The 25,316-nt window shown below is 37.8% G+C and overlaps 1 protein-coding gene across 1 annotated transcript in view; it reads left to right on the forward strand.

Annotated features, from left to right (window-relative positions):
* WDR44 (WD repeat domain 44) overlaps positions 1-25,316 on the forward strand; it is a 96,433-nt gene that overhangs the window by 15,776 nt on the left and 55,341 nt on the right. Inside the window, exon 2 of the mRNA XM_064278707.1 lies at positions 20,499-20,532. Within this exon, the coding sequence (XP_064134777.1) occupies positions 20,499-20,532 (34 nt within the window). The remainder of the gene's footprint in view (positions 1-20,498; positions 20,533-25,316) is intronic.

Here is a 25,316-nt window from a genome sequence, read left to right on the forward strand (position 1 = left end):
ACTTTGGAGAGTGGCATCTGGGGTCTTAAACGCTAGCAAGCAGCCATCTAAGATGCATCAATTGGTCTTAACCCACCTGGATCAAAGGAGAATGAAGAACACCAAGGACACAAGGTGATTACGAGCCCAAGAGACAGAAAGGGCCACGTGAACCAGAGACCTACATCATCCTGAGACCAGAAGAACTAGATGGTACCTGGCTACAACCAGTGACTGCCCTGACAGAGAACACAACAGAGAACCCCTGAGGGAGCAGGAGAGCAGTGGGATGCAGACCTCAAATTCTTGTAAAAAGACCAGACTTAGTGGTCTGACTTAGACTGGAAGGACCCCGGAAGTCATGGTCCCCAGACCCTCTGTTAGCCCAGGACAGGAACCATTCCCAAAGCCAACTCTTCAGACAGGGATTGGACTGGACTATAAGACAGAAAATGATACTGGTGAGGAGTGAGCTTCTTGGATCAAGTAGGCACATGAGACTATGTGGACAGCTCCTGTCTGGAGGGGAGATGAGAGGGCAGAGGGAGTCAGAAACTGGCTGAGAGGACATGAAAATAGAGAGTGGAGGGAAGGAATGTGCTTTCTCATTAGAGGGAGAGCAACTAGGAATGTATAGCAAGGTGTATATAAGTTTTTGTATTAGAGACTGATTTGATTTGTAAACTTTCACTTAAAGCACAATAAATTTTTTTTTTAAATGGCTTGGTTTAAATTTTGCTCTTGGTGATGCAGTAGTTAAGCACTCGCCTACTAGCCAAAAGGTTGGCAGTTTGAACCCACCAGCCACTCCATAGGAGAAAGATGTGGCAGTCTGCTTCTGTGAAGATTTACAGCCTCGGAAACCCTGTGGTGCAGCATTGCTCTGGCCGATGGGGTTTCTATGAGTTGGAATCAACTGGAAGGAACCCGGTTGGTTTTGGCCTATCATTGGTGATGAGCAGTGAACTCAGAAGAAAACCGAGAAATTTCAGTCTAAATAATCAGGTCACTGATAATAGAAATGATTGATTTCAATTTTAAAAAGCAGGGGTGTTGCGACAGGTCCTTTAGGGCTTTAATTTTTATTTAAAATTGACCTTAGAAGTTACTGACATTTACTTTTTTTTTTAATTAACTTTTATTGAGCTTCAAGTGAATGTTTACAAATCAAGTCAGTCTGTCACATATAAGTTTATATACATCTTACTCCTTACTCCCACTTGCTCTCTGCCTAATGAGTCAGCCCTTCCAGTCTCTCCTTTCGTGACAATTTTGCCAGCTTCCAACTCTCTCTATCCTCCCATCCCCCCTCCAGACAGGAGGTGCCAACACAGTCTCAAGTGTCCACCTGATATAATTAGCTCACCCTTCATCAGCATCTCTCTCCTACCCTCTGTCCAGTCCCTTTCATGTCTGATGAGTTGTCTTCGGGGATGGTTCCTGTCCTGGGCCAACAGAAGATTTGGGGACCATGACCGCTGGGATTCCTCTAGTCTCAGTCAGACCATTAAGTATGGTCTTTTTATGAGAATTTGGGGTCTGCATCCCACTGATCTCCTGCTCCCTCAGGGGTTCTCTGTTGTGCTCCCTGTCAGGGCAGTCATCGATTGTGGCCGGGCACCAACTAGTTCTTCTGGTCTCAGAATGATGTAGGTCTCTGGTTCATGTGGCCCTTTCTGTCTCTTGGGCTCTTAGTTGTCGTGTGACTTTGGTGTTCTTCATTCTCCTTTGATCCAGGTGGATTGAGACCAATTGATGCATCTTAGATGGTGACATTTACTTTTTAAGATTAGTTGACCATTGCTTGTTTTGGATAACTTACAAAATCATATTAGTACATTAATTTGATAAAGCTTCTATAGTATGGCCTGTAGCCCCACATCTTATTTACTTTTTAAAAAATAAGTTACAGTGTGATTTACCAAGTTTGCATTAGGTGTTAACTTCACCAGATAGGCATAAATTTAGTTATTTATTTTTGTCCCAATTTTACTAGAAATTACTTTTAATCATTAATGGAAGTGACTTTTATTCTGACCCACTATGACAAATTGGGACATCATGATGGCTAACGTACCCCAGAGTTACAGTTTCAACATTGGTATTTGTTGAACGGTTATAAACGTGCAGAGTAGAATGTTTTTAGTTTAGAATGCTTGAGTAGGCCCAGGGAAATGATTTATTTTTCTGTTATTTTGTCTATAAATAGATTACCAGGCTGTTCTTTCTGGAATATAGTAGCTACATTTATTATGTAAATAATTTTTGAAAAATCAGGTTGTCATTTTAGAAAAGAGAAAGTTGCTTAAGGGTCCACTCTGTTTATAATTATCTTATATGTGAACAGATTTATATTTCATGATAAAGTTTCCTTTATTTCATTAAAGATTTTTTTTAATTTGTATTGAGCTTCAAGTGAACATTTACAAATCAAGTCAGTCTGTCACATATAAGTTTATATACACCTTACTCCATACTCCCATTTGCTCTCCCCCTCATGAGTCAGCCCTTCCAGTCTCTCCTTTCGTGACAATTTTGCCAGCTTCCAACCCTCTCTACCCTCCCATCCCCCCTCCAGACAGGAGATGCCAACACAATCTTAAGTGTCCACCTGATACAAATAGCTCACTCTTCATCAGCATCTCTTAAAGATCACTTTTAAATGTTGCCACAAAATCTACTTTCAAAAAAATATAGAGCCATTGTGCTAAATTTTCTCACCATCTATTTTTATTAATGTCACTGATGCTAATTAGGCATGTTTAGGTATATTCTACTTCTAGGCTTTTATAGTATTTAAAACAAAATGGCCTTTCAAAGGATAATAAAAGTAGTAATTCACATTTTGAGAATTCAGTTAATTCCATATTAGATCATTGTCCTAACTATAGCCTCAGCTTTTTGTTAACCTTGTTAATGAGCCATATTGCCATTTATCTAGGAATTTGAGTGATTGCTATTTCCTAGTACCCAGTTCAAACATGACTTTTTAGGATGTACTAGGAAGATAAGATAGGTTATGTTTGCCTAGGTTTTATTTTTTTTTGGCTGTTCCTAGACTTTTTAGGTTTAGTTGGGATTCTCACTTTTGGCATTAAAACCAAAAAACCAAACCCATTGCTGTCAAGTTGATTCCGACTCATGGTGACCCTATAGGACAGGGTAGAACCGCCTGTAGAGTTTCCAAGGCTGTAATCTTTATGGATGCAGAATGCCACATCTTTCTCCGGTGAGGCGGTTGTATGGGTTTGAGCCAGCAGCCTTTCCGTTAGTAGCCAAGAAACACTTAACCACCACACCGCCAGGGCTCTTTGATAGTAACTAACTTAAAATAGGACTATGAAAATGGGCATGGTACTGTCACAAATAATTTGGGTTTGAAAGGCTAGTAGATGATTTTCATTTAAATACCATTTTTTTAATTGGAGTACTCTTACCAGGTTGAAGGTGGTCCTTGGCTTCCCAGCCTTCTGTGGGGAGTTTTCACTTAGCACGTAATCTAGTGAAGCTTTCTATAAGAATATAATTAACAAAATCAGTATGTATATTTCAACTTCAATGTTAACCAAATGTTAAAAACTATGCAGTTAGAGCAAAATTTAAAAATAAAAAGTGTCTCGTTTTCTAAGTCTGAACTGCTTCAATTTTTTGTTCACCCTTGGGTTATTTTATTTGTGTGTGTGTGTGTGTGTGTTGTTTTCTGACTAGCCTAAAAAAAAAAAAGTTTTTTTTTTTTTTTTTTAGCCTAAGTGGAGAAAAATCTTCAGGTCAGTGCTTTCTGAGCGTCAGAAACCTTCTGACCCCCAGTTTAGACTTAGCGCTTCAGTGTCGGTCTTAGTTTGCCATCAGACCTTCCTATTTCAGCTTGCTTGGCTTTAGAAATCAAAACCCCTTAATAACCTACTTTCTCGAATGACTGACTAAGATAGGCCTCACCTAGGCTCATATCCTGTTCTGCTCAAGGAGCTTAGAATCCCAGCACCTTCTTTGTACAGGCAAACTGTTCTTTGCTCCGCTTGATTCAGTTTTTTGATGCAGCACTTAAGCTCATCTGACTTTTATATTTTCTTTATAGGAAAGGCAGAAAGAGGAGACGGGAGGGGGATAAAAACAAAACCAAACTATAATTCCTTAGTCAAACCCTTTGTAGTCACTTTCCTATAAGAAAAATTTTTCCTAAGCAACCCAGCTGTATTCCAGCTAAGTCACGTCATCACTCTTTTTTACCTCTTTGTAACTATATCAGGAATTTTACAGCCTGACAAGAGACTTTTTCAGAGGAGCCAACCACCTTTTTTTCCTCTGTGCCTAAAAAAAAAAAAAAAGTCACCTTACTAATAGGAAGAAAAGAAGACCTCATCAGTTTTTTTGTATGATCCCCAATTGTTTTTTATATTCTTTTCACCCAGCATAATGCAAAGTCTGGAAATGGGAATGTTAAGTACAAGATAAACCCACTGCTTTCGAGTTGATTCCGACTCATAGCAACGCTATAGGACAGAATAGAACTGCCCCACAGGGTTTCAAAGGCTGTAAATCTTTATAAAAGCAGACTGTCACCTCTTTCACCTGCGGAGCAGCTGGTGGGTTCAGACCACAGACCTTTTGGTTAGCAGCTGATTGCTTAACCCGTGCACCACCAGGGCTCCTTTAGGTATGGGATAATACATATATTAATTTAGGAGGCGATTCTTTGAGTGTCTAGTTTAGTTGAATATGAAGCAGGTGGCAAGTGTAGATTAGTCTGCACACTTATTCCTCCCTATTCAGGGAAGGCTTACAGGTTGTGTGTGTGTGTGTGTTTTCCAGTTAGCCCTCAGGCAAAGAACGGAAACACCAAACCCAAGAGGCAGCAGGATCTGTTCATAGCTAATGAGGAGAAACTAGTCCTAGGATGGCCTATGGGAGCTGTTTGAAACTACAGAAATTCAGTGTTCTTATTTTAAAAGTAGATTTGAGCACTTGCACCATGATTTTAAGTCCTCATTACCCTAAATTCATAGCACATGAGCAGTGAAGGTTGCGTTTAAAATTGGAAAAGGTGATCCAAGATTGCCTGGAGAGAAACCACTTGCAGACACTCTGAAAAACCAAGTTAGATTCCTGCTATAGTCTGCCATGTGAATGCCTGATTTTAAAACATGTGTTTTGCAGTAAGCTAGGAAGGCAGTGTTTCTATTTGGGGAATCTAATCTATATGGGTTCCGTCAATTGCCATTCAAATCCAGGAACTTGAGGTTGTGGGAGGATGTTGAGGGAATGTGCTGACAAAATTGAGAAGCAAATTCTACTTCATATTGCAGAGGCTCATCAGCTTTTTTGATTGGTATAGAAATAACTAATCTGAAATATTTCTAATATCCTTTTTATAAAATGAGGAGAGTATCCTAAAATGACTTTGTGTGTATAGTAACTGAATCTTTTTTTTAATAACAAAATAATTTTAGCTGATGTTTAGCTAGAAAGTTGGCTGTTGATTTTTATTTAACCTGTATAGGTTAACCTCATTTTGAACACATTGACGAAAAGCAGTTTCATATAAATATCTTTCATACATAATGGTCATAAGTCACTTACATATTTAGAAATTTTTTCGATTTGTTGCAGTAGCCATCTGTTGTTGTTTTTTTTTTTTTCAGTCTAAGCCAGTAAAATGAAACTGTTAATTCCCCTTCCTACTCTTCACTGAATGTTTTGGATAAATGTACATAATACCATATATGTAGTATTTGCATTTAAGCATAGCCTAAATGTACTATCTGGAAAAGCTTTGACCGAATACACAAGTGCATTTTTTTGCAGACAGTGAACTCTCCCCCATACATAGATGAATATTTACGCAAGGACAATGGCCATGCAGTTCTTTCCGCTTTGTCCTTTTAACACACACTAACAGATCATAGGTTAATTGTCTACCTAATTAACTTGGGCATGAGGGCAGAGTTCCCAGATAAAATACAAGATGCCCTGTTAAATTCCGATTTCAGATAAACATACTAAAAGTGTATTTGTTGTTTATCTGAAACTGGAATTTAACTGGCTGTTCTATATGCTTAGTTGCTAAATCTGGCAGCCCTGGAAGGGTCTACTGGGTATGGGCACATTTATGAGATTTAAATACAATTAGAGCCTGCAATGACAAGGATAGTCTTTACTCTGATGGGAGTGCTAAGATTTTAGAGTGCAACGTTTGTTGTTTAGAGTCCAACACTTTTTTCTTTGGAAATGCACTGTTATGGGTTGAATTGTGACACTCCTCCCCCAAAAAAAAAAATATCTGTCAACTTGGCTAGGCCATAATTCTCAGTATTGTGTGGTTATTCACCATTTTGTCATCTGATGTCATTTTCCGATGTGTAGTAAATCCTACGTCTATGATGTTAATAAGGTGGGATTAAGGGCAGTTATGTTAATGAGACAGGACTCAATCTACAATATTAGGTTATGTCTTACGTCAATCTCTTTTGAGATATAAAATAGAGAAGCAAAGCGAGCAGAGAGATAGGGGGACCTCATACCACCCAGGGTCCCTGTAATGAGAAGCTTCTGGTCCAGGGGAAGATTGATGACAAGGACCTTCCCCCAGAACAGAGAGAGAAAGCATTATCCTGGAGCTGACACCCTGAATTTGGACTTCTAGCCTATTAGGCCATGGGAGAATAAACCTCTGTTTGTTAAAGCCATCCACTTGGAGTATTTCTGTTACAGCAACACTAGATGAGTACGACATGCACCAATGAAAATTCAAAAGTAGAAAAACTTAACAATGTATTGTCTAGGGATGAATGCATGTATGATGAAACTTTTAAAAACCAAAAAAGAGAACAATAAGATTTGTGATAGCGGTTACCTCTGAGGGAGGGACAGGCAGATGGATTACAGCATGCATTAGCTGCACTGGTATTGATAACTCTTATAGTTCTCTGGTGACATGGTAAGCCACAGGAGTTCATTTTATTTGTTACGCTTCATAGTTATATATATGCTATATATACTCTTCTGCAAGAAACCCTGGTGGCGTAGTGGTTAAGTGCTATAGCTGCTAACCAAAAGGTCAGCAGTTCAAATCCACCATGCCCTCCTTGGAAACTCTCTGGGGCAGTTGTACTCTGTCCTATAGGGTTGCTATGAGTCGGAATCAACTCAATGGCAACGGGTTTGGTTTTTGGGTTACTATTCTGTACATATCAAATATTGCATACTAAGGATAATTTAAAGTCAAACTGAAAAATGGACTTCTATAAGAAAATTAGCCTATATGCAGTTTCACTGTATATACTTTCCAAAATAAATGCAAAATCTTAGTCAAGAGACAGTCACCAATTTCACAAAGATCAGCTCAGGTAATTAATAGATTCTAGATTGAAGACATGTTTACTGGACCACATCTGAAATAAAAGATTCATCTTTACTTGATTTCTACAGTGGCAAAGCTTCCGTTTTTGTCCTTACTTAGAAAGATCACTAATGGTTAAAAGGTACTGTATGCCAAATGGAGGGAAAGAAACAAGAGCAAGGCCATGCATATAGGTTTGATTAGATGAAATGACCTACGTATAAATTCTGGATTCCTAGAGCAAAACAAAAATCTCAAAGGGCTCTGTTTTCCTTGATTAATTAAAAACAAAAAACACAGCTAGGCTTCTAGCTCCTCCCATGTAAGAACTATTTGGACAGACTAGAGTAACCATCAGTAAACAGAATAATTCATCTTTAGAAGTGCTAGTTTAGAGGATTGAAATGTTTTATAAGCACTTAATGGTTCTCTCTTGCCAGTTGCCCTCACATCAGAATTGACTCATGGCAACTTCATGTGTATCAGAGTATAACTGTGCTCCATAAGGTTTTCAGCGGCTGATTTTTTAAAGTAGATTGCCAGGCCTTTCTTCCCAGATACCTCTGGGTGGACTGCAACCTCCAATCTTTTGGTTAACAGCTGAACACTTTAACGTTTTGCACCATCCAGGACTCCTACAGTTCTCCGTAGCCTGGTATAACTTTATATTGTAGAAAGAGCTGGGAGGGCTCTTTCAGGAAGCCTTTCCCAATATATCCCCTTCCTCCACTCACCGTTAGGTGCTCCCCCCCTCCGTGCTTCCAAGATATCATAATCATGTGTTCTTGTCTCTCATTGCAATTACCACATTGCATTGAAATTATCTGTTCATATATTTGCCTTACCCATGGGATTGTGACCTCTCTGTGGGAAAGGGCTTGGTCTTTTTTTCAACACCTGGCACTGCCTGGGACATGGTAAGCACCCAGTAAGTGCTGACTGAACAAAGGGCTCAACTAATCTCACCCTCATTTCCAGGTGTGGAAATGGAGGTTTGGAGAGTTTGTAGCTTTAGAAATATTAATTCTTAGAAAGAAGAAGCCCCAACAGGTAATCTGTACCAAACTTACACAGTATCCCCGTTATGATGTCATTCAGTTTCTGTTTGAACACAGTATCCAGGGAAATAGCTCATTCTCATTTCTATACTGTGGTGGTTATTAAGATCCTTAGGCCGAGCAAAAGTCAACCTCCTTGTAATTTCTACTCTTAATCTTAGTTCTACTGTATGATGTTTCAAACACATGAGGACAGCTACTTTTCTTTCTTCTCTAGGATAGCCATCCTTAGTTCTCTATATCATTCTACTCGGTTTCTAGAACATTCACCAAATTAGTTTCTCTCTTTTGGGTGTGTTCTATTTTATCTTTGTTCCTTTTAAAATATCATTTCCCAAATAGTACACAATACTTTAAGTGTGCTCTTCACTATAAGGAGTAGAACTTACCATTCCCCTTGCTTTGAACATAATACTTCTGTTAGTGCAGCTTAAGATCACATTAAACATTTTGGCAGCCGTGTCATCGTCTTTACCCTGTCCAAGTCATCAACAAAAATACCTAAATATTTTCACATGGTTTGCTATTAAGCCATACCTCTTCCATCATGCATGTTATGGTTATCCCTACTATATTTCATTCTGTTAAGGTGTGGCCCGTTGTTCTCGCCTGTTGAAATATTTTTGGATCCTGTCAGCCAGTACTCCTCCTAACTGTGTCATCTGAAAATTTGGTAAATATGCCTTCAGTGTTCTCATCCAAGACATTAGTAAGAACATCAAGTAGGATAGAGCGCTAGAGAAATTATTTGAGATTTCGTTCTGGTTTTTCATTGATCCATTAATTAACACACCTCAAGTAATGTTGTTAAACCAGTTACAAACCTACCTAAGTATATTATCTTCTAGCTTAAATCCTTTTATTATCTAAAGGATATCATGAGAAGATTATAAAAGTTTCTGCTGAAATCCAGATATTTTTTGTGTACAGTATTTATATTCTAAGCCAATAACCCTATCAAAAAAAAAGAAAGAAATTAGGTTAATCTTGCATGATTTCCTTTCTGTGAATGCTCACTGATAGTTAATCAGCATCTTTCCCTTGCCTAGGGCTCTTAAACCCTTTAACAACAGTGTGTTTAAGGATTTTGCTTGGGATTGATATCAGATGAATTTGTCTATAGTTTGGCATCTGCATGCTTTGCAGTGTTGCATATTAGAGTGTTTTCATTACAGCATCCTCTTCTATTCTCTCTGATTTTTCAAAGCCTTTAGATAGGAATTGAGCTATCTTATCTGTAAATTCTCAGAGTACTCAGGAAGGTTGAACTCATTTATAATTGTTAGGTACTATTATCTCCTTGAATGCTTTGGGATTCTGTTTCCTCATTCCACAATTTGTTTTTCCCTTGTCTGCTTTGACTATCACTAATCTAAATTGGAAACAAAGAATTGAGGCAGCCTTTTTTTTTTTTTACACTAGATAGACTTCGCCCTCAAATCAGCACAGACCTGCACTTTTCTTTTTGTTGTTCCTGTTCTGAGTATAAATTAAGGAAAATCTTTGTCTCTAGTTTGTTTTTTTTTTTTTTAATCTCAATGCAGTCTAAGCCTCTCTGATACTGTTCTTTCAGGTTTTTACAATTTTCCTTGGATATGTGCCCATTCTATCCCTCCAAACTCTTGCATGTTTCCTTTAAAATATTTCTTATGGACACAGATTGTTACTGGCAGATTCAGGACTAAAACTCAGATCTTCTGATTCTGGCTCATGTTCTTTCACTATATAGCTAAGTTTACAGTCCTTATACTTCCAGGTTGATGTCACGTTGCCCTTTTAGTCTCTGGGGCCCCAACCCTTCCGTGGGAGATTTGTTGTATCTCTAGATAAATCAAAGTTTTAGTAAGTGGCCACAGTTTCACTTGACTGGCTACCTACCCATGTGAAACCATGAAGGGACATTAGAATTATTAAGGTAGGTTGAGAGGCTGCAAGACTTTTAAGCTAGTCCTATGTAGGCCTTAGCATGAACTCCATGAGGGCGGGACCGTGTCTGTTTTGCTCATTTCACCCGACATCTAGCACTGTGCCTGGCATATGTTAAGTAATAGGTAAGTGTTAAGTGAATGAACTAAATTAACCTTTTTTGGCTTCATTTTCCTCACATGTAAAATAAGATTATTGATCTCAATGATTTTTAAGGTTCCTTCAAACACTTAACAAAATTTCATTCTTACCTTCTGGCTGAATTTCTTTATCCTTTTAGGATTTTAAAAAAGAATTAGTGAAAGTTTCTTTAACAGTAGGTGACATCAGTAGGTAGGATCCTCACTTTTAACAACTGTGGCAGAAAACCCACATTTGTTATGCTACTTCCAAATTGCTACTGCTGTGTTTTCTGTTGGACAGATTTTTGTTTCTGTAAAGTAAATGGATACCATTATTGACAGTACCAAATTAGAGAGTCAGGTTTTACAAGTTCAAAGTACAGTCATCTAAGAAGATTAATAAAATATTGCTTTGCTTATATATTTATGTTTTGCGGAAATTGTATTGAATGCAGTACTATGATGTCAGAGTTATAAAGAATTTGCATACCGCTTCCTGTGGAAACTAGTAGGCAACTTTTGGATAAATTGCAGTTGTCATCAGATCTAAATCCCATTGACTCTAGGAACCTACCCTTGAGAGTAATGAGGTTAGTCTAATGAGAATTTTATCTCAGGTGTCTGAAGGTTATCGCTGGATCAGGTCAGATATTATAAAAAAGAAATAATTCCTATGTCATCCTACAAAGCAACCTTTTTGAAACTATATAAATGTTTTTAAAACAGTGAGTGTTGTGCAGATAGTAAAATACTTTGGTACTGCATATCAATACCTTAGCTGCAAAAGGAAAACTCCTAAAATTAAGGTGCTAAATGGATTAAGTACTGGAGAAAGCATCTGCCACACACCATTTTATATTCAAACATGAGTTTTTTAGTATAAACTGAACATTAGGTAGTATGTGAAAATACCTTTCTTATAGAAAACAAGTTATAATAAATTAAAATATTCTATCTATATTGAAAGTTGGAGCCCTGGTGGTTCAGTGGTTAAGAGGTGTGGTAAGCTACGGCTGCTAACCAAAAGGTTGGCAGTTTGAATACACCACCTGCTCCTTGGAAACTGTGGGGCAGTTCTTCTCTGTCCTGTAGGGTCACTGTGAGTCAGAATTGACTCCACAGCAACAGCGCACGCTTATTAAAAGTTGTGAAGAACTAATCTGAAAATTGCCTTTATATTCAAAACGTAAGAGGAAGCCACACTAAAAATAATTTCAGTATTTGATCTGTAAGTCATGTTTTAAGTAGAATACCAATACTTATTTTTGAAGCAGGCTTTATTTTGAAGCTGTTTCAAAAATTCTTTTTTTTTTTTTTTCATGTTTAAATTTAATAGCACCATTCCCAAAGCCAACTCTTCAGACAGGGATTGGACTGGACAATGGGATAGAAAATGATACTGGTAAAGAATGAGCTTCATGGGTCAAGTAGACACATGATACTGTGTTGGCATCTCCTGTCTGGAGTGGAGATGAGAGGACAGAGGGGGTCAGAAGCTGGCTGAATGGACAGGAAAAGAGAGAGTGGAGAGAAGGAGTGTGCTCTCATTAGGGGGAGCGCAATTAGGAGTACATAGCATGGTGTATATAAATTTTTGTATGAGAGACTGACTTGATTTGTAAACTTTCACTTAAAGCACAATAAAAAATTTTTTTAAATTTAATAGCACCATTGGTAGACACTGTCTTCAATTTCAGAAACTATGCTGCAAAACCAGATATAGTGTTTGTAATTAGTATTAATATGTTGGAATTTTTTTTTTTAAGCCATTAGGTAAGCAAGGATGTTTAGCCCTTTAAAGTTATATATTATTTTCGTTTAACTTTGTAAGAAACACATTGTTTACATTGTCTTGTTAATTATATATTTAAAGGCATCAGCAATATTTGTTTTAAAAATAGCCTATGATAAATTCTTTTAAAAAGAGAAATGAGGCATTAATCCAAAAAATACAAAATAATAAATGTTGGAGAGGCTGCAGAGAGATTGGAACTCTTATACACTGCTGGTGGGAATGTAAAATGGTGCAACCACTTTGGAAATCTATCTGGCGTTTTCTTAAAAAGTTAGAAATAGAACTACCATACAACCCAGAAATCCCACTCCTCGGAATATACCCTAGAGAAATAAGAGCCTTCACACGAACAGATATATGCACACCCATGTTTATTGCAGCTCTGTTTACAATAGCAAAAAGCTGGAAGCAACCCCGGTGTCAATCAACGGATGAATGGTTAAATAAATTGTGGTATATTCACACAATGGAATACTACGCATCGATAAAGAACAGTGACGAATCTCTGAAACATTTCATAACATGGAGGAACCTGGAAGGCATTATGCTGAGCGAAATTAGTCAGAGGCAAAAGGACAAATATTGTATAAGACCACTATTATAAGATCTTGAGAAATAGTATAAACTGAGAAGAACACATACTTTTGTGGTTACGAGGAGGGGAGGGAGGGAGGGTGGGAGAGGGTTATTTACTGATTAGTTAGTAGATAAGAACTACCTTAGGTGAAGGGAAGGACAATACTCAATACACGGAAGGTCAGCTCAACTGGACTGGACCAAAAGCAAAGAAGTTTCTGGGATAAACTGAATGCTTCAAAGTTCAGCGGAGCAAGGGTGGGGGTTTGGGGACTATGGCTTAAGGGAACTTCTAAGTCAATTGGTAAAATAATTCTATTTTGAAAACATTCTGCATCCCACTTTGAAATGTGGCATCTGGGGTCTTAAATGCTAAGAAGCGGCCATCTAAGATGCATCAATTGGTCCCAACCCACCTGGATCAAAGGAGAATGAAGAACACCAAGGTCACACGATAACATGAGCCCAAGAGACAGAAAGGGCCACAGGAACCAGAGACTTACATCATCCCGAGAACAGAAGAACTAGATGGTGTCCGGCCACAACTGCTGACTGCCCTGACAGGGAGCACAACAGAGAACCCCTGAGGGAGCAGGAGATCAGTGAGATGCAGACCCCAAATTCTCATAAAAAGACCAGACTTAATGGTCTGACTGAGACTAGAAGAATCCCGGCGGTCATGGTCCCCAAACCTGTTGGCCCAGGACAGGAACCATTCCCAAAGACAACTCAGCAGACATGGAAGGGACTGGACAATGGGTAGGAGAGAGATGCTGATGAAGAGTGAGCTACTTGTATCAGGTGGACACTTGAGACTGTGTTGGCATCTCCTGTCTGGAGGGGAGATAGGAGGGTAGAGAGGGTTAGAAACTGGCAAAATTGTCACGAAAGGAGAGACTGGAAGGGCTGACTCATTAGGGGGAGAGTAAGTGGGAGTATGGAGTATGGTGTATATAAGCTTATATGTGACAGACTGACTTGATTTGTAAATGTTCACGTAAAGCTCAATAAAAATTATTAAAAAGAGAGAGAAATGAACTTCTGAAGTTCTCATTTTGCTCGGTTAGGTTTTCTTTAAAGTGAGGTATACCACCTATACTTAAATATGACTACATATAACTTTGGGATTTTCTTAAAATTTTTTCATTTGTGTGGGGCATAAAAAGAGTTATTTTATGTAGGCATTTGGACTTTTTCTGGGAAAAAAAATACCGGCCCTAGCCTGTAAAAAGGAGAAATCTCACTTGCTCTATTTAGGTATCTGTAACATTTTGAAGGAATATTTTCCTAGTTACTTGACTTATCTGAGTATTATTGGGTATGTGTATCAGATTATGTCCATGTTTCCTATATCTCAAATATAAGGGAAATCAAAGGCTATGAGATTCAGATCATTAATCATGGTATAAGTTATATCTTTAGTCCTAAACTAATGAAAAGCCTCTATATAAAATGTCATAAAATTACAGGAACTCTTAAAAACCTTTGCTTAAGACCTTGTAGCTAGCTGATAGGAGAGTCAAGAGTAGCACTTAATTTTCTTGACTCCTAGTCTCCCATTTTCCCCACCCATTCCCAGACTTGAACATGAATAGTTAATTTTTTTAGGCATATAAACCGCTGAAATAGTATAATGTTATTATCTCTACTTTGAAGTTAGAGACTGAGTTATAAAGTAGAGCTGAGTGGTTGTCTAGGAATACAGAAGATTAGTACCACCTCACTTACCTGGTGGCCACTCCTTTGGTTAATGAAAACTCTCAGGTACAGGCAGTTCCCCGGGTTAAGAAAGTCCGACTTACATATAATGTAGTTACGAATCAACCCCTGTAAAGCCTATTACATTAAACATTTGAGGTACGTGCAGTGGTTCCTAGGAACAGACAGGCACTACTTTGTGACATGCATCAAGACATTATTATTACTGTACAACGTTAAAGATGTTTTAGAGTATATGGAAGTATTTCTTTAATGTTTTTTATGCATAAAAAGGTACATTATATACTATATACTAAGGTAAACATTTGACTGACATTAGATACAAACCGTACCTAACTGTTCTGACTTACGTGCAGATTAGACTTAGATTTAGGACTGGAACTTGTTCGCAGTCTGGAGACTGCCTGTACAACAGAAAACAAGAAATAAGCACTTAAAAAAGCCTTTGAGCAATAAAAAGAAGTGTCGAAAAGTCCACATTAAAGTCAAGTACAGAACTCACGGGAAGATCCTCAGAATCTCTAGAGCCTTTCTTTACTATAAAATTTCGTTTTTTTAAAATCTGATTTCCTGTCAATGTAGAGTAGAAGCAACACATTAGAAGGCTAGAGGGAGGAAAGCTTTTAAAGGCAGGCCTGTGACCACTTAAAGTGAGTAAATAGATACAAAACTATAAAACACAGACATTCCAAGCATAGTAGCCCAGGGTCCTTTAGTGTAAAGGCAGATAAATCCCCTGCACCTTAAGGTCCCCTGAGGGCATTAACCATGTTAAAATATAGTATTTGATCATGATAATTACTCTGAATCATTAAAAAAAAAAAAAAGGAAATTTGTATATCCTTTCTTTAAGAAAGTGTTTTCAACGAAAGATTACTGAAACTCCAAGGCTTATTAGCCTATTCATGTATTTATTTACAAGCTGCTTTTGATGTTTTAAATCCAAAAGTAGTTAAAATATTTTCAAAAGTTTGTCATTCAAAGAGAACCTTCATCTGTCTGGAAATTTTACATACAAGGAATATTTCGTTCCCTGGCTGAGCCAAATCAATTAGGTGTTACTTGTAGTTCTTAAAGGCAGGTCAGGATTCAGCCTTTGATTTTATTCAGTGTAGTCCAATTCAAGAAAAGAAAAGAAGCAGCTCTAATTGCCTTTACTTTGGTGCTTATTCACAGTACCAATTGTACTAGTGTTGTAACCTAGTAGTGTCGTGACTGTCATCTTTGAAGACCTTACCCAGAAAGGAGACAACATTGCAAAGTGGTTAAGAGAGTAGGCCCGGGAGACAAACTGACTGGGGTCAAATTCTGGCCCTATTATTTACTAGCTTCGAAATTTAAATTAGTCTGTCCTAAGCCTCAATTTTTTGTTCTGTGAAATAGGGAAAGTAATTTAAACAGCTTGTAGTAGGGTGGAAACCCTGGTGGTGTAGTGGTTAAGTGCTACAGCTGCTGACCAAGAGGTCGGCAGTTCGAATCCACCAGGTGCTCCTTGGAAACTCTATGAGGTGGTTGCACTCTGTCCTGTAGGGTCACTATGAGTCAGAATCAACTCGACGGCAGTGGGTTTGGTTTTGGTTTTTGTAGTAGGGTGGTGAGGACAAAAGAAGCAAGAGTGTGTCAAGTCTTAGCAGTTTTTGGCGCATGCTTAGTAAATTATGGCTATTATGTTATTGACAAGGCTGCTATTAGGAAAGCTTTGTGTGGGAGTACTGAATAATGATTTTCTGTTTCTCACAGTGAAATGAATTGTTCTTTTTGCATCTTAGCACATGATGCAAATCATTTTAGCCAACTTTGCAAATTATAAATATGCTTTTATTTTTGACTAGATTCTAATGTTCTATTAATGGATCAAAAAATGATCGCCAAAATAGTTCTGGTCTTACAGGCTGTGCTATTAAAGAGGATTTTCAGCTTAATATGCTGGAAGAAGCTAGGATAGTTTGAAGTGTTTTACTGCCTACCAAAACCTTAGCGATTTGGTAACTTGTAAAACATGCTTCAGGCATGAGTGTCTTTTGTTGTTAGTTTTTAATTTAATGACATCACCAATTTATTAATGCAGGCAGGATCCCATTTTAATCACCAACACAGTATAATCCAGCTTTTTTTCATGTTCCCTGTTGCTAAGTGGGCTGGAGTTTGACAAGCTGTAGGGTATCTTTCCTGTGTTCCAGAAATGATTCCTAGGTGCCAAATTACTGGCAGACTGCCAAAGTATCTTTGAGAAACTTGGTGAACCTCACCATCTGTGAGTTTAGATGAAGTAATTCAAAGCTGCCAAAAACTGGTAGCATGGTGGTTAAGCGCTCGGCTACTAACCAAAAGGTCAGTGGTTCAAACCCATCAGCCGTTCCATGGGAGAAAAATGTGGCAGTCCACTTCCCTAAAGATTTACAGCCTTGGAAACCCTATGGCGCAGTTCTCTATGCTACAGGGTCGCTATGAGTTGGAATCGAGTCGACGGCAATGGGTTTAAAGAAACTACCGTTTATTGTGTGTACCCCAGGTACTTCCTTACTTAATCCTTATAACAGTCCTATTAAGTAAATAGTATTACCCCTTTTCCAGATGAGATTGAGTCTTGGAGAAGTGCAGTGATTTTATCAAGACCGGTAGAAACAATATTCAAACAAGGTTCATCTGCTCAAAAACCCATGCCTTTTTCACTGTGTCTTGTTGCTCAAAAGGAAGTAAAAAATTACTCCTCATTTTTTGTTTTTTATTACTGTTGTTAGGTGCCATTGAGTCAGCTCCGACTCATAGCGACCCTGTGTACAACAGAACAAAACACTGCCGGTCCTTTGCCATCCTCACAGTTGTTGGCTATGTTTGAGCCCATTGTTGCAGCCACAGTGTCAATCCATCTCATTGAGAGTCTTTCTCTTTTTCACTGACCCTTTACTTTACCAAGCATGTCCTTCTCCAGGGACTGATCCTTCCTGATAACATGTCTGAAGTACGTGAGACAAAGCCTCGCCATCTTCACTTCCAAGGAGCATTCTGGCTGTACTTCCTCCAAGACAGATTTGTTCTTTTGGAAGTCCGTGGTGTATTAAGTATTCATTGCTAACACCATAATTCAAAGCATCAATTCTTTGGTCTTCCATTGACCAGCTTTCACATACATTTGAGGTGGTGGAAAAAGATTATGGTTTGGGTCAGGCACACTTTAGTCCTCAAAGTGACATACATGCTTTTGAACACTTAAAAGAGATCTTTTGCAGCAGATTTGCCCAATTCAGTATGTCATTTGATTTCTTGACTGCTGCTTCCATGGACGTTGATTGTAGATCCAAGTAAAATGAAATCCACTGTTAGTGTGTCAGTTTGTTGTACTGTGGTGGCTTGCATGTTGCTGTAATCCAGGAAGCTATGCCACCAGTATTTCAAGTACCAGCAGGGCCACACATGGTGGACAAGTTTCAATGGAACTTACAAACTAAGACAGACTAGGAAGAAGGACCTGGTGATATACTTCTTTTAAAAAATAGGCCAGTGAAAACCTTACAGTTTATGCACAGCTGTGTATAAAGCCCCATCAGAGCCAATCTGGACTATTTCCATATACACTAACAATTGGCCTATAACTTAGATTCTATGAATCGGCTAACCAGAAGGTGCTGTTCATGAAACAAGACATGAGGGATAAATGTGACATCATATTCTTCTATTTGACAAGCAGCTAAAAAACCTGGTCAAATTTCTCAAAGTAAGGTTTGGGGGAAAGGAAGATTTCCTCCCTTCTCTACCTCATAGGGGTTGTAATTTTTTTTTTTTTTAATCTTAATTCTCCTTGCCTTCTATTCCTCTGTGGCAGGTGGTTTTGTTCCCCCCGCCCCTGATGGGCATTTAGAATTTGTACTACATGGAAATTTGAGCCCCTTCAAGGTTTCGTTATCTGCTGTTGTTTGGTATCACTTGTATTTTATGGTGTTGGCAAAGAATACCACTTGTATTGGATCCCATTTGTGTGGGATCTTTTTTCTTTTTAATTGGGGTAGCCTTTGTCTTAATCACCTCTGGAAAAACAAGATTTTGTTACATAGCAATGTGGGTTTATCAGGGAAGCCAAACATTTGGGAATATAAACATTTTCACTTCGGGAAATTGTCCTTTATTAAGGCACTGCAATTAAGTAAACTTTTATGTCAAGGAGCCCTGGTGACACAGTGGTTAAGCACTTGCTGCTAAGTGAAAGATCAGCAGTTAAATCCACCAGCCATTCCCTGGGAGAAAGATGTGGCAGTCTGCTTCTGTAAAGATTACAGCCTTGTAAACCCTATGGGGCAGTTCTTCTCTGTCCTGTAGGGTCACCATGAATTGGAATCAACTGGATGGCAGTGGGTTAGGATCTTTTGTTTGTTTATATCAACTACCTATTTTTAAAAAAACAAGTTTAAAGCTCCACAAACTAAAATTTTGTCTTATGTTCAAAACTCTAGTTCCTGATACATAGTAGGTATTCTATAAATGTTTGTTGAATAAGGGGTTGATTTTCTGTTATATGGCAAAAGCAATTTTATGTCAAAGTAAATTTTGATTAGATATCAAGGATTCCTGTATCAAATGTGGCTTGGCCAATTTTGTGTATAAAGAGTATTGCTGGTGTAGTAAAGACTCGAGATCTAGCTGCTTCCCTTGGTTCTGTCCCAAGATATGTGACCTTGATGAAAAGTCACTTATGTAATCTCTCAGGACCTCAGTTCCTTTGTAAAAAGAGGCTGTGTGGTTAGATGGTCTTGAAGGTGCCTTCTAACCCAAAGTTGTATCATCTGGGATCATTGCATCTAAAACTGTTTCTTACTGCTTAACCCGGAAGTATATAATAAGCCACCATAAGGGCATGTCTCTCTCTTATGCTTAGAAGCAGATATCAAACTGCTTGTATTTCAGTTAAAAATAGGGTATGTGAAAATAATTGGTGAAAAATTACTTTTAAAAATTGTTATATTTAAAGTAGTCTTTGTTTAAGAAAATCCAGAATGCTAGTTTTCAGTAGGAAAATAAATTGAGAACATAAACCTCTTTCTTCAAAAAGCAATGTAAATATCAAATACATACGAACATGTTGAGCCACACTAAAAACAAAGGACTGCCATTAAAACAACAGTGAGATACACTTTTTCCTGTCAAATTGATATACAGATTTTAGAATATCACACATTTTTGGCAGAGGTATTAAGGAAACAGGCCCTCATAAAGCAGTGGGAGTATAAATTTGTACCACCGTTCGGGAGAGAAATGTGCATACTTTTGACCTGCCATTCTACTTCTGGGAATGTATTTTAAGGAAATTCATCATGAAGATATACACAGTTTTATATACAAGGATATTTATTGTAGTAATAATGTGTTATATATACATGTGTGTACATATGTGTATATATATACACACACACACACACCAGTTGCCATAATATAGATTCCTTGATGATCCCATGTGTGTCAGAGTAGAACTGTACTCCATAGGGTTTTCAGTGACTGGTTTCTTAGAAGTAGATCACCAGGCCTGTCTTCCAAGGTGCCTCTGGGTAAACTCAAACCTCCAACTTTGCAGTTAGCAGCTGAGTGCATTAACTATTTGTACCCCCCAGGGTGTCCCCAGAATTTCTAGGTGGTAAGATTATGTGTCACTTTAATTTTCTTCTCTACTTTTTCATGTTTCCCACATTTTCTATATGCATACAAGACTTTTTTTCAATCACAAAATATATGTGAGTTTTTAGGAGAGCAACGACATGTCATGGCATTGTTAACTGATGTCATAAAGCAATATGTGTACTAACTGTTTAATGAGAAACTAGTTCTGTAAACCTTCATCTAAAGTACAAAAAAAAAAACTATGAAAAAAATTATAACATTAAAAAATATGTATATGTGTGTGTGTTTAAAAGTGTGGGCTTGTCTTTAATAAGTGTGTAGAAATATTTCCCTTCTCACTTCCGCTACTCAAACACCTCCTTGCTTTTATTTCTCAACAGGTCTCCAGGAAAGGTTGGACTTACAACATTAAAGGTAAATTATGCTTTTTGAAAGTTATGAGTGTGTTTCTGCAAATTGTGTACATTTTTCATTTCTGTTTTCTCTTTTATATATTTCTTCATTTCCTTGCTTTTGCCTTCTTTTACTTAATTTTTGCTCAATAATACTGTCATTATATCCTTCTAGTTATAATTAGGTACCCTAGAAATACCTAAATATTATGCTATAACAAAGGGACTGTAAGTATTTTTCAGATTTCCACTAATTTGTATTTCATTTATGATTTATGGAACAAAAGAACACTATAAAATACTATTTTTTTTTTTTTTGGTATGTATGTGTTTTAATTGAAAAAGTAATACTTGCATGGCAAAAATGTCTAGTAACCAAAACATTTATACCCTTTTCACTATATGGAAAAATCAATCCCAGCCTTATATCCAAGCAGAGGGGTTTGTACTGAGATATTATGCCACTGAGAGCCATTTTAAGTACAAGAATATCACCAAACAGAACTATTTGCATCAAATGGAGGATACACTATATGTGTATGCATGTATGAATACATGTGTAATCTGGAACATGCTTTTTTTTTTTTTTTTTTCAGTTCCAGTGTGCTTACCTTCTACTTAAACACAATGGATACTGGTCTTTTTAATAAGCTGTAGTGTATTCACATGGCCTATAGTATAGCAGTGGGAATGAATGAATGAATTTTAAACAATAACATGGATGAATTTTAGCACCATAGCGTTCAGTAGGGGAAAAAAAAGCAATTCGCAGAAAAACACATGCAATAAGATCCCATTTATATTACATTCAAAAGTATGCAAAATTAATATATTGTTTTTCTTAAAATAATTGTTTAGGAAAGATTATATTATAATTCTTTATTTGTTGTATTTTATAAACCTTATTTTGTATTTACTCAATATTTACTAAAACCGATTTTTGAAAATAATTCATGCACATGGTTAAAATTCACTCAGTGCAAAAAGTAGATAGTAAAAATTTAGCTTTCCTCCTATCCCTGATCCCCCACCTCCCAATCCCTATATCCAGAGGCAATTACTAGTTATGCTTGTAGGTTTTAAAAGTCAGTCAGCTCTCAAGATATGTTTAGGTTATAACAAATAGGTTTCCAGAATTGTCTTTATCCCAGTAATTACAGATTATTCTTAACCTGAATAACATTAGATAGCAAATGTATATATTTAGTAAATATGAAGTTGGGTATTGTTCTTTTTTACTTTTTATTTTGAAGTAATTATAGATTCACAGGAAACTGTAAAGATAATGCAGAGATCTCCTGTGTATCCTTTACCCAGTTTCTTCAATGGCTATATCATTTTGACATTGGTACGATGTGAGTGTATAGTTTTACGTCATTTTGTGTAGATTCCTGTAACCACCACCACAACCATCTCCCTTGGCCCACCCCTTTATAATCACACTCACCACCTCTCCCACATCACCCCTAACCTGGGCAACCACTGATCTGTTTTCCATCTCTATAATTTTGTCACTTCAAGAAATATTATATAAATGGTATCACAGTATGTGACCTTTTGAGATTTTTCTTTTCCCCCCGCTCAGCGTAATTCCCTTGAAATCCATCCAAGTTTTTGGGTGTATCAATGATCCTTTGCTTTTTATTGCTGAGTAATATTCTATGGTATGAATGTACTCAGACAACTGAGTGCATATTATGTGTAACGGTATATCTGTTGATATCTTTGGCAATTCAAAGAAAAGTTATTTATAGTCTTGATTTTTTGAGGATTTTTACAGCCTTGCAGAAACGTGTATAGGAAGGGAGATACGAGTTATTGATGTTTACGGAATAGAATAAATATTAACTGCTGCAAGGAGTTTGGAGAAGGGAGGGAAGAGGTAGAGCAAGCATGAGAGCACTGATACCTGGAATAGAGAAAAATTTCAGGGAAGAGGTAGAACTTTTACTGAGCTTTGAAAATTAAGAACGATTTGCATAGGTAGAGAAAGATGGACCGAGCAGTGTATGTTAGGATATAGTATGAACTAATTAATATGCAAAGGTATAGAATTTGCTGGGAGCATTGAATGGAGTAGCATGACCTTTGTAAAAGTTTCAGTGGTGGAATGTTGGAAAGGTAAGTTGGGACCTGTTATGGATTGAATTATGTCCCCCCAAAATATGTGTTGTAAATCCTAACCTATATGCCTGTGGTTGTAATCCCATTTGGGGATGGGTTGCCTTTGTTATGTTAACGAGGCAGGTTTAGTGTAGGATATTTTTAGTCAGTTTGTTTTGAGATATAAAAGAGATTAAATAAGCAAGCAGAGCAGAGATGAGGAAGAGAGATGCCAAACCCGTCCATGAAGATCACCTAGGAGCAGAAGCTCAGAATTGACAAGGACCTTCCTCCAGAGCTGACAGAGAAAGCCTACCCCGAGAGCTGGCACCCTGAATTTGGACTGCTAGCCTCCTAAACTGTGAGAAAATAAATTTCTGTTGGTTAATGCCACCCACTTGTGATATTTCTGTTATAGCAGCACTAGATAACTAAGACAGGGCCAGATTGTGATGAGCATTGAATGCCAGGTGAAGGACTCTGGGCTTTAAAGTTTTGAAGCAGGGAATTTAAAAAGTTAATTTTTGTACATCTTATTTGTACTAGAGCCCTGGTGGCACAGTGGTTAAGAGCTTGGCTGCTAATCAAAGGGTCAGCAGTTCGAATCTACTAGCTGCTCCTTGGAAACTCTTTGGGGCAATTCTACTCTGTCCAATAGGGTTACCATGAGTCGGAATCAACTTGAAGGCATAGGTTTGATTTGGACACCTGTACTGTCCAAGGCTTTTGGCTGGGGACTTAAGAAAAATGAAAGATTTTGTTTGTGGAAACATGAAAGAAATTTGGAGGAAAGAGATCATATGCAGAGAGAGAGCTGGTTAGAGGCAGTTAGAATGTCGACATAAGACTCAGACACAGGGATAAAGTAGTGTATTCTATGGTATGGATATACTCCTAGGAATGGATAGGTGTATGTGACAACCATGTAAGAGTGGTTTCTTTTCTTCTCAGTGAAAAAGAATGGAAGTCACATTTCTAAAAAAAAAATTTAATTTCACTTTAACCCAGTGCCATCAAGTTGATTCTGACTCATAGCGACCCTGTACGACAGACTAGAACTGCCCCATAGAGTTTCACTTTAGTCACTGTTAATAACGTCCCCTCTGTCTTCATTACCTAGAGCTGCCACAACAAATATCAAAAGTGGGTGGCTTTAAAGAACAGAAATTTATTTTCTCACAGTTCAGGAGGCTAGAAGATCGAATTCAAGGTGTGGCTGTAGGGGGAGGTCCTTTCTTGTCTGTTTCATCTTCTAGTAGCTGCCAGCAATCCTTGATGTCCCTGGGCTTATAGGTGCATCTGTCTCTGTTGTCTGTCTTCCTCTTCCCCCTGTGTGTCTCTGTGTCTAACCTGCTCTTTTTATATACTCAAAAGTGATGAGGTTTAGGACCCACCCTACACTGGTATGGCCTCATTCACATAACAAGAGAAAAACTATTTCCAAACGGAGTCATATTTACAGGTACAGGGGTTAGGATTTCAACATATTTTGGGGGGACGCAATTCAGTCCATAACATTATGCCTTACTACTAAAAACTAAAAGTGGCCTGAACTTTTTCATAATTTACTTTTTTAGCTTAATGTTCTCTAACTGATAATAGTGACTATTTCTCTGAGTATAGATCACTTTTGTACAAATGATTCGTAAATGTGATGTAGTCTTTTCTTAGTTGTACTGCTTATTAAAATTGAAAAGCTCAAATCTTTTAACCAAATACTATGAAGAGGGTACAGGCAGCTCTCTAATATCTAACACAGATAGAGGGTAACAGTCATACAAATGTTGTAACCAAGTCAAACCCATTGCTGTCAAGTTGGTTCTAACTCATAGGAACCCTGTAGGACAGATTAGAACTGCCCATAGGGTTTCCAAGGCTGTAATCTTTACAGAAGCAGATTGCCACACCTTTCTCCCGCGGAATGGCTGGTGAGTTTGTACCACTGACCTTTTGGTTAGCAGGTGAACATTTTAACCACTGTGCCACCAGGGCTCCCTGTAAGTAATGTAGAAATTTAATAATGTGCCATGTCTTTTAAGGAAGCATATTTCTGGTATTGTGATAGGTAGGGGTTTAGAGAAATGGCCTGATAGTGGGCAAGCTGGGGTTTAGGAGTTAGTGCATTTTAGTAACAGGGCAACTCATCTTCAGAAGGAGGTAATAAATGAGAACTGTCTCAAGTACAGCTAAATTGCTATTAGTTGTCTGCAGGCACATGCTTGGCACCCTGTTCTTTATCCCCAAAACCTGGGTTGGGGTGCTAGGACAAGGACCTGGACGTTATACATCACTGGGAAAGAATCATAGTTGTCTGCCTATACTAATTCAGATTTTACTAAGACATCTTCTGATTAACTTCTCTAGAAATCAGGTCCTCTGGTAGGTGCCTTATCACTCCTTTAAACTTGTGACCTACCAGCAGTTTTCCTTATAGAAGTTAGTATCTTTCAGAAGTTCAAAGTCCAACAGAGTTTTGTTAAAGTCAAATAAAATAGAAGTCTAATCACTGTTTGGCATTTTTGGTCAGTGTAAGAGTGTTCATCTGTGATCTTTGTGAATACTTCATTAAAGAAAATTCAATTGAGGTAAAGGAATTCTTAGTGTGTTTTTTGCTTAGCTCAATTTAGGGGAAATATCCATGGAATTATGTTGTACAGTGCTTTGGATTTGCCTACTAATGAACAGTTATTAGAGGTCGATTGG

Source organism: Loxodonta africana, chromosome X (genome assembly GCF_030014295.1).
Source record: "Loxodonta africana isolate mLoxAfr1 chromosome X, mLoxAfr1.hap2, whole genome shotgun sequence".
Taxonomy (NCBI): domain Eukaryota; kingdom Metazoa; phylum Chordata; class Mammalia; order Proboscidea; family Elephantidae; genus Loxodonta; species Loxodonta africana.